Genomic DNA, 15,101 nt, shown 5'->3' with positions numbered 1-15,101 from the left:
GGCTCGCCGAACTTAACTAACTGGGAGAAGTTATCAGGCAGCTAGAAATCATCAAGTGTAACCTCCTTCTTCTCAGCTCCAGAATCTTCTGAATCACCTACATTCACATACTCTACCTCTTCACTTACGTTGTTGTCTTCCTCATTCTGTTGTTCACTTTGAGCTGTTACTGTCACTCCGTGAATTGGAGATTGTGCATGCATATCTTCCCTCTCTGTAACACCATGTCTATCTAAATTAATAGAATGGTAAAAATATTGAAACATAAAGCAAATATATCTTAATACAATTTCATACCTGCATTCTCTTCATCAACTGCACCTTCAAAATGTGTATATAAATCAACACGTGCTGGATGAACCTCTTCACCAAGTGCACCTTCATTGTTTTCTGTTTTATTTCATTAATATTGATAAATCATATTGGATAAATCTTGACAGTTTAAGAAGATATGTAGGTGTGTTGTAAGATCTATATAAATCTGTAGAGCTGTGCCAATATGATGGTTTTTTTTAGATATGGATTTGTATATGTAATGTAGACAAATTGTAGAAAATAATGTAGATAACTTGTAGATATTTTGTAGATAATTGTAGATAAAATGGAGTTATTTTGTAGATATCTATTTTGCTGGGGCTGACCTGCCTGGGTACTCCACTATTGAACCAAAATTGCTGATTGTTCATGTCTTTTGGTTGGTCACTATTTTTGGTTGAACTCCCAACAAACTGAAAGTTCTATATTAGTTAGGATATATATTGTAGAGGTAACATAAATAGTTTTGTTAATATGAGTAAAATTCAAATGTTACTTTTGCATCAACTTGATCATTTGGACTGTTTATCACCTGTAAAATAGTCTTGACTGATTCCTTTTAGGTCTCGAAGGCTACCTAGTTCTTTAAATACATCTTTCCTAAAATCTTCCAGCTTTTCATCGACCTACAAGAAAAAAAATACATAGTTAACTTACAGAATATTTCTTAACATACATTATTTAAAAGATGCACTAGTATATATACATCACAATGATGTTTGGGAATACATGTTACCTTTTGAAGACCTTTTTTAAAAAATTTCTTATTTTACGTAGAATATAGTCCTTTTCCTTTTTTTCCAATTGGTTCTTTTGGTTCCAATGGAGGAGCATCAACTTTGGGAGCCTCAGAAACATGTTCAACCTCCTCAATTATGTAGTCAACTTTACCAGGCAATGACATCACTGAAAGCTCTTCAGGTGATTTATTTATGTTGGTGAACGGAATGATGAAAAAAAATTAGCTTGATTAAGGCAGAATATGTATACAAAATTGTAGATATTTTGTATCTAAATTGTATAATCATAAATAAGAACCATTTGCCTTCATCCATTCAGGCTTGATTATTTTTTCTTCAATTGCAGCTAACCAAATCTGACCCTTACTAGCTGACCAGTTAAGTATGCGAGAGATTGAATTAGAAATCCTTGTAGCTATATCAGTGTTGACGGAGGAGCAACACCCATACAACCATACTTGCATGGCTAGTGGGAATCCTCGAATGAGATAAGAATGAATGAAAGGATTTAGCCTGTGCCTAACTGATTCAATCAACTGTCTATAAGACTGAATACCCCATGGAAATGTCTCGTACTGACCGGATTCCACCAAATAAAACCTAAAATGATCTACCAACCCAATATGATCTCTCTCTGAAGGACATATGAAGAATTCTATGAGATATAGAATACATTACTTTACTGCATCCTCATCATTTACCCAGCTTTTGTTGCTTACTATCTGTTTTAGGTATGTCTTCTCCACTTTCACCTTGTTTGGAAAGTAACTGCTCATTATCTTACTGACATAATTAGGAGTGTAACCAAAGTTTGTCACCTCGGTATGGCATCTAAGACCAGTTATTACTGCAAACTCTCTCAATCCAAAATTTAACCTCTCACCTTTTAACTCGGCTGAAAAATAGGAAGCATCGGATGAATTCAATTCATACTTCATAAGAAGATGAATAACTTGATTTTGCATGCATAAATTGGGAAATGACAGTAAATAACCAAAGCATGTCTTCTTGAATAGCTTCAATCCATTTGGAGACAAAAGATCTTTAATTTGGCTAGGAATGCTAGGGTCACATAATGTTTGGAATCTAAGCACCCCATAATCAACATTATGGGATGCAAAAAAATATCCATTCTGCAAAAATCAAAAAATATAATCTAACATTAATACAGTGATTTAAAAACATAGATACATTTGCATTTTATCTACAAAATAACTTCAAAAAATATACAAAATATCAACAATTTTGAACATATCAACAAATCTACAATTAATCTTCAGAATTAAGACAAATAATCTCACATTAATTCAGTGATACAAAACATATATACATTTGCAATTAATGTACTACATTTCTACAAAAAAAACTACAAAGCAAAAACAACAGAGATTATGTAGATTTTTAACCACTAAAACAAGCCAAATAACTAGTGAAGAAATTACTAAATTCTTACCTTCACCAATGATTGTTTTGGAACATTTCTAGGAGATTTAACAGTAGGGGATTTTTTTGAATTTTTCTTCTTTTTGGGAGTTTTTGAACTGGGTGCCACCTTAGATTTCTTTTCAGGTTTACTGATAGGCACATCTTCTACAAAACCATCATCGAACACTATCTCTTTTCCTTTCTTTTTCGCTTGTTTGATTGGCCTCGAAGATTCTCCAGCATCGAAATCATGTTTTTGTTTAGTTCTACATTCAGCCCTGGTTTGACGCGGAGAAAGAGTATGCTTCATATCTGCAATTGCATGTGCAGTTTTCCCTTGATTTTTGGGTGAATGTGGTGATAATACACCCAAATCGAATGAAGGTATATCATGTTCTCTAGCTTTTTTAGGGCTGTGTTTTGAATGTTTGTTCTTCTTTATTGAGATGAACTTTGAAGATTTCACTTCAATTTTGACTGGTTGTAGAAGAAAAAGCTTGAATTTGTACGGTAATGTTGGGGGTTATATTAACAAATCTGGTTTTAGCAGAGGAATAAAGGTTTTGAAACATGGGTGTGGGGTGATACATGTGTGAGGGTGTGGGTGTGGAAGAGAGAAACGGGGGGGGGGGATTTGGGGAATATACGATAGCTGTAATGTAGGAGTAATAAACGGTACATTTAATGTACCGTTAAAATAACTTATGGTATAGATTTGGTAATTAGGTATATTAAAGGTAATTAAATCAAACCTTCAACATCGAGGGTAATATAGTTTCCTATATGGCATAGGAATGTAAAAATTCTTATTTCTTATCGGATGCCTAGAAGAAACATAACAAATCCTCTCAATAATTAGTAAGGATCTTTATACAAATAGCTGGCTGAATTTACTATTTACTTTTCTTAGCTGGTGTACATAGATTATAAAGTTAAATACAATTACACACATACTAATATGAATAATTCATAATATTATACATTTGCCAGCTAATTTAGTTTAAGCAGTTGGGTGTGCACCTATTTAGTTATATTATTTTGGTATGACCTGAATACAACGGACCAGATATTAAGAATAATATATGAAGAGTTAACCTAAATAGCTGCTTACCTAACCGCTTAAACTAAAAATAACCATCGAATGTATAATATTTGTATAATTGTGTATAATTTATGTATACCGACTAGAAGAAGTCAACAGTAAATTCGATCGGCTATTCGTGGAAAGATCCCTCATAATTTATAGCCAATCTCAACTACTTGGTAATTGAGGCTCAATTGTGATCGAAAGAAAAAAAGGAAAATGACATTGTATAGTCGCTCTCAAAATAATAGCAAAAAAAAAATATATTTTTTGTATATATATATATATATTATATATATGTTATATACAAAATTTATATAAATTTTATACACTTTTTTTTGGCTACGGAATATAAATAGTTTCTGGTGCGGGCTAAAAGTGAAAACGAACTAAATTGTTTTTGGGCCTGATATTTATAATACAGCCCAATACTTGAAACAAACGTATTTTGTCAACCGGCCCGGTATTTCCCAACTCCAAACATCGGCTCTCCTGGATCATCACTCTGATCGGAGCTTCCAATATCCAACTGAAACCACCGTATTCTTCCACCACAATTCCACACAAAGATGGATGAAGAATTACTAGAATTACAAAGACAGTTCGAATTCGCACAACAAGCAAAATCCACCGTACGATTATCAGAACGAAACGTCGTTGAATTAGTGCAGAAACTTCATCAGCTTCAAATCATTGACTTTGACCTCCTCCATACAATCACCGGCAAAGAATACATTACACCTGTACCCTTCTACCCTCTCTTCTCCCACCACCCTAAATCATTTGAGCTTTTTAATTGAAAAAAAGAAGAGTTGATTTTTATGGTTTATAGATTAACAAAAATTGAAGTTTTTTTTTAATCATGAAGTTGATGTTTAGTTATGTTGGTAAATGGGTTTCATGATTTTTCTTTATTGGTATTCTTTAATTCTAGTCGTGTGTGTGTGTGCGTGCGATGAGGTGGAGCTAGTATTTCGACCTTGTGGGTTCTGAACTTTAGAGCAACCACTTCAAATGCCAATAACTGGATTCTAAATTTAGTACTTGTTCATACTTAATGCATTTTTAACATAATTTTTTGAGCAAAATCTAACCCATTCGGGCTTCTAGCTCCGCCCCCGTGCGTGTTAGAGGAGCAATTCCGACTGAAATGGTGGCATTGAACCACTTAAAATATCTGAGTTTTTTAATCAAAAAAATTGTAAAAAGAAAAGATTTGATTTTTATGATTCTTAGATTAAACAAATTCAAATTTTTTATTAGGGTGGTGATGTTTAATTATGTTTGTGGATGAGTTTTATGAATTTTCTTTATTGGTGTTTTTTTGTTTTGGTTATGTGGGTGTGTTATAGGAGAAATTTAGTGATATGGTGGCATAAAACCAATTTTATCAAACAAATTGGAAAAAAACTTGATTTTTATGGTTTACGATAAAAATTGGTTTAAGATTTTTCGTATGCTGGTGATGTTTAATTCTATTTATATCTGAGTGTTATAACCTTTTTCCGTTGGAGTTATTTAATTTACTTATATGGGTGTATTGTATAGGAGCAATTGAGGAATGAAGTTGTGGCTGAGATCAACAGACTAGGACGTATTTCCTTGATCGATTTAGCTGACAGTACCGGGGTAGACTTGTACCATGTGGAGAAACAAGCCCAGTATGTAGTATCCCATGACTCATCCCTCATGTTAATTAATGGTGAAATTATCTCGAATACTTATTGGGATACAGCAGCTGAAGAAATCAATGAAAGACTTCAAGAATGTAGCCAAATTGCCATTGCTGAAATAGCAGGGCAACTACAAGTTGGGTCGGAATTAGTAGTCTCTATTCTTGAACCTCGTCTTGGGACTTTGGTAAATTTCTGACATTTTTATGTAGTAGTACAGGGTTGAAGTTATGTAATGTAAGTTTTGATATGTTTGTGTGGCACGTTTAGGTAAAAGGTAGGCTTGAAGGTGGGCAATTGTATACACCAGCCTATGTTGCTCGTGTAAATGCAATGGTACGTGGTGCAGCTAGGGGTATTTTTGTTCCTATGAACACGTCAGCGTTATGGAACACCTTGCAGAGTTTACTGCAAGAGATGGACGGAGCTATTGGTGTTGCTGTTGACGCCTCATTTTTCCAGTCATTGTTTAACGGCTTAGTCAAAGAAGGCGAGATTCTCGGCTCTCTTCGTGCAGGAGTTCATTGGACACCTTCCGTATGTGACCTATTTATCATGTGTTCAATATCTATTCTAGGTCTTTGCTCTTTTCTTTTGTGCGCAATGACTTTTTCTTTTTTGATGTTCTATCTTTTCTCAATTTCTACAGGTTTTTGCCATGGCTCAAAAGGACTGTGTAGATTCCTTCTTTTCGCAGGTGGGTATCTGCACCGCACTGTCCTGCTACTACTGTTTGATCTGAATTTCTTGTTCCTTGTTTCCATATGTGAATGTGTGGTCCAATAATACTTGCTGCTGCACCTTTTTATCTTTGAAGTTGAAGCAAAACTTTCATTTCAATGTGATTCCTCTATCCATTCCTTGAGGGAAGTTATTTTTAGTGGTTACTGTTTTCTGGCTGTATTCATTTGCTTCTGTAGTTAGATGAAATCTCCTGAACAAGTTCACACACCTGAGAGTTTTTTTAAATCAAAGAAAAAAAAGCATTCATCTAAATACTCGTATCCCTTACTGGGACTCTATGCAGCAGTCTTGAGAGGCATATATATTTCATTAGAAAGATTATTTTGAGAAAAAACAAGCATTGGATGCCAATGATTAGACGAAAAGGTTTATGTCCTCACAGAAACATTTGACCTTATAAAACTTTTGTAGACCAAGTAGTACACAAACAAAAGAGAATTCTTTTTTTTGAATTGGTAACTATTGTATATATTATAACAATCAGTACATAGGTTGCACTGAAAACCAAATTTACATAGAGAGAATTTATAGATATTCTAATTTGAGACCTAGCAGGATCCTAGAATGTCTATGATTGTCAATGTATCTTCTGTGTACATCTGTTTGCACCAAAAACAAAATAGAAGAATACAATTGAGTTTGATCTTCTGCATTGAGTTGCTTCTATCTTCAAAACATCTAGTATTCCTTTCTCTCCAGACTGTCCACCAAATACATGCCGGAACAGTCCTCCATCTCTCTCTACTAGTTGCTTCAGCTCCAGCTTCTTCCCAGCTATAGATGACATCTTTAATCCTGAATGGCATTGACCATGAGATACCCCTAAGACTAATAAAGATTTTCCATAGTTGGTCTGTAATCTTGCAGTGTAGAAACAGATGGTTGACAGTTTCTGCATTTTCCCCACACAAAAAACATCTTGAACACATAGAAATTCCCCTTTTTATGAGATTATCCTGGGTTAAAACCGCCTCCTTTGCTAGTAGCCAAGTAAAGCATGCTACCTTGTATGGAATCTTTGTTTTCCATATATGTTTCCAAGGCCATGTGTCTACCTGTTGATTATCATGATTCAAACTCTTATATGCATCCTTCACTCGGTAAATCCCTTTGTTGTACCTCTTCCACCATATTGAATCCAAACCTTCCTGTAGTCCTGTAAATGCTTCCAGCTCTTTGTAGAGGTCAGTTAATCTTGTTATCTCCCAGTCATTCAGCTGTCTTCTTAGAGCTATTTCCCATCCTTGACAACTCCTCATATCAGCGACTGTCTTATGCTGGTTTTGTGCTAAACCGAACATATCTGGGTATCTTTCCTTTAAGCTTCCCATTCCTAGCCAGTTATCATTCCAAAATGATGTGTTCCTTCCGTTGTTCACTCTTATGGAGGAGTGATTCTTCATTATTGGCCAAAGTTCTCTGATTGATTTCCACACACTTACTCCATATGATGTACTGACTTTTTTTGACACCCAGTTGTTTTCTTCACCATACTTGGCTTTGATCACTTTGACCCATAAAGATTGGGGTTCTTTAGAGTACTTCCATAACCATTTAATTCTAAGAGCCTTGCTTTGATTCTTCAAATTCCTTATCCCTAATCCACCTTGTTTTTTATCCATTGTTGTTGTCTTCCAATTGACCAAATGGAAGACCTTTTTCTCCTTATTGCCTTGCCAGAAGAATGTTCTTCGTAGTTTGTCCAATCTCTGTAAAATGCCTGATGGAATTGGGAACAAAGACATCATGTAAGTAGGTAGAGAGTCTAATACTGAGTTGATTAGAACTAGCCTACCCCCCAATGATAGATACTGCGATTTCCATCTTGACAACTTCTTCTCAAACAAAAGAGAATTCTTAATCTCCAAAGAAAATGGTTTCTCTATTTCTTTCTCAGACTTCTTAATGCTTTCTTCTAGCCATTATAAGATGTTTCATATGACAGAACCAAAAAAAAGAAGGCCTATTGGGTACAAATGGGATTACAGGAAAAGAAGAAATTACTCAACATTTCAGCAACTTCATATACTTACTCAAGGCACTGTTATACTCGTACAAGTCTCTGGACTTAAAAGGAAAAAAGTGTGGAAAATTAAATTCAAGTCTTACTAGATATTTTTGCTGATCCTCTTAATTGATTATATATCACTTTGATTTTGGTAATGCAGAATTCTTTTATTACTTATGATTCTATGCAAAAACTTGGGATTCCGCAACCTTCTCAATTCCTGCAGGTATTTTGCTTTGTTTTAGCCTAGCTTGCATACCCATTATCTTGGATCTTTCTAATTAAGTTTTGGTCATGAATGCCACATTAGTCCAGATATCCCGATGGTATATCTCTGGATACTGCATATGCTCACCCTTCAATGATTGAGATGTTGGATGCCGCCGTTGAGGATGCCATAGAACGTAATAGCTGGTAAGGGTCCCAAAGTGGAAGGAGTTATTTCTACTTATTCCATTTAGAAAATGTTCGATAAACTTAATGTGTTAAACTTTTTATGTTACCCGTTACATTCGTATCCCATAGAAACTTTTAATAATTAATGAAAACTGCAACAGAATACAATGAGAAATGCACTTCTCTAGGAAGGAAATAGTCTACCGAGGATATGGATGAAGTCACTTCCTGGGAGAAATCATAGTAATTTCATGTATCAAATTAAATCTGATTAACATTTCTGAGAGGGCATGAAATTTGAGCTCATTCCATCCTACTGTGTTTCATTTAACTTGATAAACTGCATTTCAGCTAATATTGATCGTTGCTGACCTTTATGTTTTAAAAAAAAAACAAATATTATTTTGATAAGGAAGGTAACTTTTATTGCTGGGATAAAAATAAGGAAGTGCTTGTATGTTAACATAGTACCAACGGCAAAAACTCATATCTCTTTCCAATCCTTGACGACCTTTATATAGACATTGATCTACTTCCCATTCTTTCTCCTCCTTTCTTCTTGTTAAGCTCAGGTTCTCCTTTTTGAATTTATTAGTTGAGCGATTGGAAAATTTCCTTTTCGTTTAAAAACCTTTTAGGCAGTGTTGTCAAAGGCGCAAGCCTTGAAGCGAGACGCAAAATATATTGAGCGCTTCGCCTCGCTTAGCGGGGCTTCAATTTGTTATCACGGTTCTAATGCATACTTTTCCTTGCCAATGAGCGTAATCCTGAAGAAGCAACACTAAACAATTGATATTTCACTTTTTCGTAACTTTTTCAATTTCTTTGTCCATATATTTTTTATTCATGCTTAAAATAATTAGTCTTGGACTACACATACATATTTGTATTTTTTTTCTCCATTTGTGCCTTTCTTCTTAAACTTCACGCTTTATTTGCACTTTGCGCTCAAAGCCCCAACGGACCTTAGAGCTTTTTTGTGCTTTTCGCCGTTGATACCACTGCTTTTAGCAGTCGAAGCTCATCCATAAAATAGCAGTTCATAGGCGAAAAAGATCTGTTATCCTTCATATACCCATGGTTATCCTCATTCTTTTAAGGAATCTACTAATTTCATCCCTAATGTAAAAGTTTATCTTTCACTATTTATCTCTTCATAATTTAAAATTGCCAAAGAGGTGGTGTAATTCATCAGACATAGTTTACAAATTAGAAGCGCTAGTCATCAAAAAATATAAGTTAGATCTATACTTTTAAAGGTGTTTATGGTCATAGCTATATTCCTCCTACTTCTTAGAGCAATATAACTTTGGACATCTAAGTTGGAACTTGGAAAGGAGCAACTGCTTACTCTTTCATGACCTTCTCATGTTTCATCTGTTCGTTTGTCCAATAATAACAAATATTATCATTTACTTGAGGGTTGCGTGTATGGAGTAGAAAGATGACATCAGTTGATACTTTTAAGAACAATATTTAGCCTAATAAATTATGTGCCTGTGCTCATTGTATAGGGCATTTAGTAGGTTGCACTTCGTCTATGGTTTATTTTGTATGATCTGTTTGAAAGAGTTTGTGCACGAAGAGAATTCTGAATTTCATATATAATGACCTGCATGAGAGATTTACTTTGCTCCTTTCTACTTAACTCAAAAAACGGTATTGGCCATTTAAAACTTCATTTCAGGAAGAAGAGAAAAAAAGGAACTTCACTACAATCCCTGCATTGCAGGATGTTCATGGTTTGACGTTTTGGGGATCTTAAATTGTTGCAGGATTGATTCGCTTTCAGTTTTACCAGCTTCCTTAGGTAGCCAAGATGCATTTAAGATTCTGTCACTATGTCCATCGGTTCAAGCAGCACAAAAGGTGATGCTTCGTTGTTCCTCTTATATACATACTTCTTGTGTTTTATCCTTTTTGTACTTCGTCTGCAAGTGATTCTCTATGTAGGCATGTTTATTTTTGCAACATGATTGGTCAGAATTAAAACTTATGTTGCATTCGGTTTTGCCATGAAGCAGCACCATTCCAAATATGTAGTGCATGAGAATTTTGAACTGACGATTTATAGAGAATGAATTATTTCTCTCGTGATCTCACAATCTTGGTTTCCCTTTTTCAGTCGAATAGAGCGCTTATCTTGGGAGATTCATATATTTTTAGCAATGGGTTTGTCAAGGTAAGAATTTATAATAATCTACACTCTCTAAAAGTGGCTGGCATCTTCTATTTTAAAAATCTTACTTCAATTCAAGGGTTATATTGCTAACCTTCTGTGGAAGTTCTGTTACCTTAATCTTGTCTTATTTTGTAAAATTGCTTATTAGGATCTGTTTGATCGGATAGAAAAGGAGATGGAAACATTAAGCGTTCCTGGGCTTGCCGGTGCTGGGCCTGTAGATGAGTTTCGTGTTACTAAAGATGCTAAAGTTGGATATGACTCCAGTGAAGTAAATGAAACAAGCAGTGATGCCGGTATCAGCAAACAGGCCTCGGAGAAAGGATCTAAGAAGAAAAAAGGAAAATCATCTGGGAATTCTAAGATGGAGCAAGCTGAAACAGGGGTAGATAACCAGGAATCTGCCCCAAGTAAATCTAAGAAAGGTCAGAAGAAAGGTAAGGTGTCATCTGGATCACAAGCAGCAGACTCAAACTCAGGTGCTAGAAAGAATGAGGATAGCCTTGGCGTTATTTCAGAAGAATGGGTAATTCAGAAGATTACATCTCTCAATCCTGACTTTGAAGAACAAGGTACATTGAGTATTTCTCGGAGTATTTTAGCTGTCTAGTGATCTATTCATAACTGCTTTTACTCTCTGACTTCCATTTGTTCTACAGGTCTGGACGATCCAGAGATGATTCTTTTGCCTTTAGCAAGACATTTGAGACCGTTGCTCGTCAATTCATTGAAGGAAAGAAGAAAGGCTGCCTTCACCGAAAATGCCCAGAAAATGAAAAAGCTACTTGATAATTTGCAAAAGAAACTTGATGAGGTAAGTTATGGATAGTCATGTCTACTCCTGCTTTAATGAACATTATATACATAGTCTGTCTGCTTAGATTCCTTCTGTTAAACTCCTCCACCCCCGGGTGATTGTTCATTGTTTTTTACCTGTGTTTTTACGCCAAATGGTTTCTCTCACAGCACTTTGGCTTCTTATTTTCAGAGAGATTGATGTATCCGCGTGTCATCATTCTCAGTGGTGGAGACACCTTCTAAAAAGGGGTCTCATCTGACACCGGTTCACAAAAAAAAATTCTTATATATGTGCATGTGAATATCTTTTTCTAAAAAACAAAATGTATGTTTACAGTATGCCGACACTGGTTAAAAGGACAATACTAAGTAAACATCAATTTGAGAGAGGAAGTAAAGCCTTAAAACATAGTCCTAGAGCAAAACTCACTTGCAAGCCGTATTGTGACAATATGCCGACAGTGCTTTCGCAGAATCCTGCGTACCACCATTATTCATTCTACCAATGACGCCGTAGATGTGCTTCTGTTTCCTTTGATAGTTTATACTCAGCTGCATAGTGCATACATGATTATTTGTTTTCCTTTTGTCTAGAGCAGCCATCTGCTATATTGTAATTTTGATTTGATTTCTACTTTTCTGTTGCAGTCATTTTTAAACATGCAGCTTTATGAAAAAGCCCTTGATTTGTTTGAAGATGACCAAACAACTTCGGTAAGTTTATTCAGATCTATTACTTAGTAGTTTCGACGTTTTCATATGCATAGAATTTATTATGGCTTCTCTTTGGTGCATAGGTTCTTCTACACAAACATCTATTGCGAACCACAGGAACCTCAATGATTGATACACTATTGCTTAACCTGGTAAGACATGCTAACTACTTTTATTGGTTTTCTCGCATTGCTCTTTGTGACCTCAAAAGCCCCTTTCCCTTTAATGTCTACTCAGGATATGCACAATAAACTGAAAAATGGAGTTCCAGTTGACCCTCAAAATCTCGAGTCCATTTCACTTAGCGCTGGAGATAGAAGTGCTCTGGTAAATAATTTTTCATTCTTCTGTTACAGATACAGTGACGCACTTTGAATTATTTTACTATTTTATATTGATGTTTCTGACTTTCTTCTGTCTAGGCTAAGAGTCTGCCGCGTGTACTGTCAGCCAAGGCCATTGCAACAGTTGAAGCTTTAGAAGGGAAGGTCAGTTACCATTTCTCTCTAGTGCCAATGTAACAACTGCCAATCTTGTGATGCACCCCCCCCCCCCCCCAAAAAAAAAAAAAAAAAAGGCATCCATTGCAATTGCTATGCTCCCTCAACCACACCACCACAATGCTTTGCTTCCACTTCTCTTCCAAACCACATTTCTATTTAAGGCTTCAATGCGAAACAATTACTCTGTACCCGGCATGGATTCTCTGAGTTCTCTCCAAAAGAAGGAAATAATTTGTAAATTTTCTGACCTGTTATTTCCACTACTGAAGTCAATGTGGTACTTGCTTCTGTTTCTTACAAGCATTTGCTTGTCTCAAAAGTATACTACCTTCACTTTATACAATAATAATGCTCTCATTTGCTAGGAATGCTCATTATCTTTGTTGCATTTTCTTACATTCTGGAGTCTTTAGTAACTTAGATCTTACAATTGACAGAGGGTGGAATCATTTATGTCTGCACTGAGAGAAGTTGCGGAGGAAAGGTATTGCGTATTCTTCTACCTCCCACAAGGCGCTTAGTTTGCCCCTATAGTGAACAACTAGAATGATATTTGGTCTGTAATATTTGCAGTGGATTAACTTTGAAGAAGCTTGACAAGAAATTGGAAAGAACTCTTCTGCACTCGTATCGCAAGGTACCACTCAGTTTTACATGAGGTGGACTATGAGGGTTGATGAATTTCCCCATTGAATGTGGTTGTTTATAAGCTTTTTCCTCTTGAACACAAATATGCAAGGCTGGAGTTTCCAGTCTTCTTTTGACTTCTTACTTAGAGGACTCTAGAATGCTTTAAATAATTAATGAATTATAAAGAATTATCGTTTTCTTTTGGTTACAGGATTTGACATCTCAAGTTTCTGCTGAAATGGATCCAGTTTCTCTTTTACCACAAGTTATATCTCTGCTTTATGTACAGGTCAGCCTTAACCATCTCCTTCTCCGACCCGCCCCTCTCTTTCTCCATGTGTGTGGTGTATATATCTTGATCTTTACTTCATCTCTCTCTCTCTCTCTCTCTCTCTCTCTCTCTCTCTCTCTCTCTCTCTCTCTCTCTCTGTCGATCTTTACTCCTTATGATACACAGGTTCATGGAAAAGCTCTTCAGGCTCCTGGTAGGGCCATTTCAGCTGCTGTCGCTCGGTTAAAGGTACAGTCCTTATGCTATGAGAAGACCCTTGATGCTATTGCACATAATTTACACTGCATAAATCTTGTCTTCATTAAAGTAAGACATAAGGTGGATTAGAGAAAGCTGGTAATATTTGTTCACTCTTAATTGCAAATCTATCTGCATTTGCTTCATGCCATCCAAGCTTAAAGAGAGCTTAGATTAATAAGGTTTTATTCCTCTGATGAATTTAGCCTGCATCAGTAAATTAGCTTAAAGATAGCCTAGATTAATAAGATTTTATTGCTCTGATATTTAGCCTGCATCAGTAGTAAACTAATTTTAACATCATTACTACTTTTCAGGATAAACTGGATGACTCGGCATTCAAGACCTTGGTTGAATACCAGAGTGGAACAGTGAGCCTGTTGGCTCTAATGTCTGCTGCTACCGGCAATGTGAGTTATTTCATCCCTTGAGAAATGACCTTTTTTTTACTAACACTAATTCCGCTGTACAAGTAAGCATTTAACTCATTTTGCCTAATCTTCTCTATAGGAGGAAGATTGTTCATTTGACAGAATTTTGACCAAAAGGGAGCTCTTAGAGGAATTGATGCCTGCATTGAAGGGCTTAGTGCTTAGTACCTCACAGTCACAGACATGACTTGGATAGATTCAACTTCAGGGAATATTTTCAACACAAGATGGAAGCATTCATCTTTCTTCTCTTCAATGGTTTCTTCTATCATAACCAGAGTTAAGAGGAGTTGCTACACATCAAACAGCTATAAGAGATTTCCTAAGGAAGTTAGTCCTCGTCAAAGACTTCAGCTTTTGCGTAGTTGGTGACTTGTACAAATAGATATTGTATATCTGTTTTATACCAACTTGGCACAAAATATATACTATAAAGCAATCAACTTATTGTCTTCACATCAATTCCATAGTAATTTTGGTCATTTATATGAATGTTCCGTATATTTCATATAGTTTTTTTTTTTTAGAATGATATATTTCATATAATTAGTGAGAGTTGAATTTGATTAGTCAATGGCTTCTGGTAAGATCTGGAAAACCAGGCAATTAAATTAAACAAAGAATATGCAAACTAATATTCTAAATATGACTCCCACACTTGGATGAAATTCGGTTCGTGTATTTATAGTTGTTCCACTTGTTCCTCCGGAAGAACCGACTTGCAGATGTTTTTTTCTTATTTTTTAGTAAGAAAAAAGAATCGAACTAAAGGAATCATATAAAATATATTATCAATTCAATTCTCAATTAACCGTGCAGATAACCAGGAGAAATTACACTCCCTCCCTCTTCCATTGTTTGCTGATGCTTGGGAGAAGTTATTTTACGCTATTGACTTTGATAGATGCACAATCTGAATTCTGGCAATT

At 35.5% G+C, this 15,101-nt stretch overlaps 1 protein-coding gene across 1 annotated transcript; it reads left to right on the top strand.

Moving 5' to 3' along the window:
* The first annotated feature begins 4,033 nt into the window (after window positions 1–4,033).
* On the top strand, window positions 4,034–14,628 carry LOC104230184 (E3 UFM1-protein ligase 1 homolog). The gene is made up of 20 exons (XM_009782924.2): window positions 4,034–4,307; window positions 5,113–5,424; window positions 5,508–5,774; window positions 5,887–5,934; window positions 8,150–8,215; window positions 8,300–8,403; window positions 10,161–10,254; window positions 10,511–10,567; window positions 10,716–11,139; window positions 11,227–11,381; window positions 12,014–12,079; window positions 12,163–12,231; window positions 12,317–12,406; window positions 12,502–12,567; window positions 13,020–13,066; window positions 13,156–13,219; window positions 13,424–13,501; window positions 13,670–13,732; window positions 14,059–14,151; window positions 14,252–14,628. The coding sequence occupies exons 1-20, from the start codon at window positions 4,134–4,136 to the stop codon at window positions 14,357–14,359; spliced, it is 2,445 nt and encodes an 814-aa protein (XP_009781226.1). The 5' UTR covers window positions 4,034–4,133; the 3' UTR covers window positions 14,360–14,628.
* The last annotated feature ends 473 nt before the right edge of the window (window positions 14,629–15,101 follow it).

The sequence above is a fragment of the Nicotiana sylvestris genome, chromosome 11, assembly GCF_000393655.2.
Source record: "Nicotiana sylvestris chromosome 11, ASM39365v2, whole genome shotgun sequence".
Lineage (NCBI taxonomy): Eukaryota > Viridiplantae > Streptophyta > Magnoliopsida > Solanales > Solanaceae > Nicotiana > Nicotiana sylvestris.
Note: the sequence above shows the minus strand (reverse complement) of the source record. Positions and strands in the feature narration are given on the sequence as shown.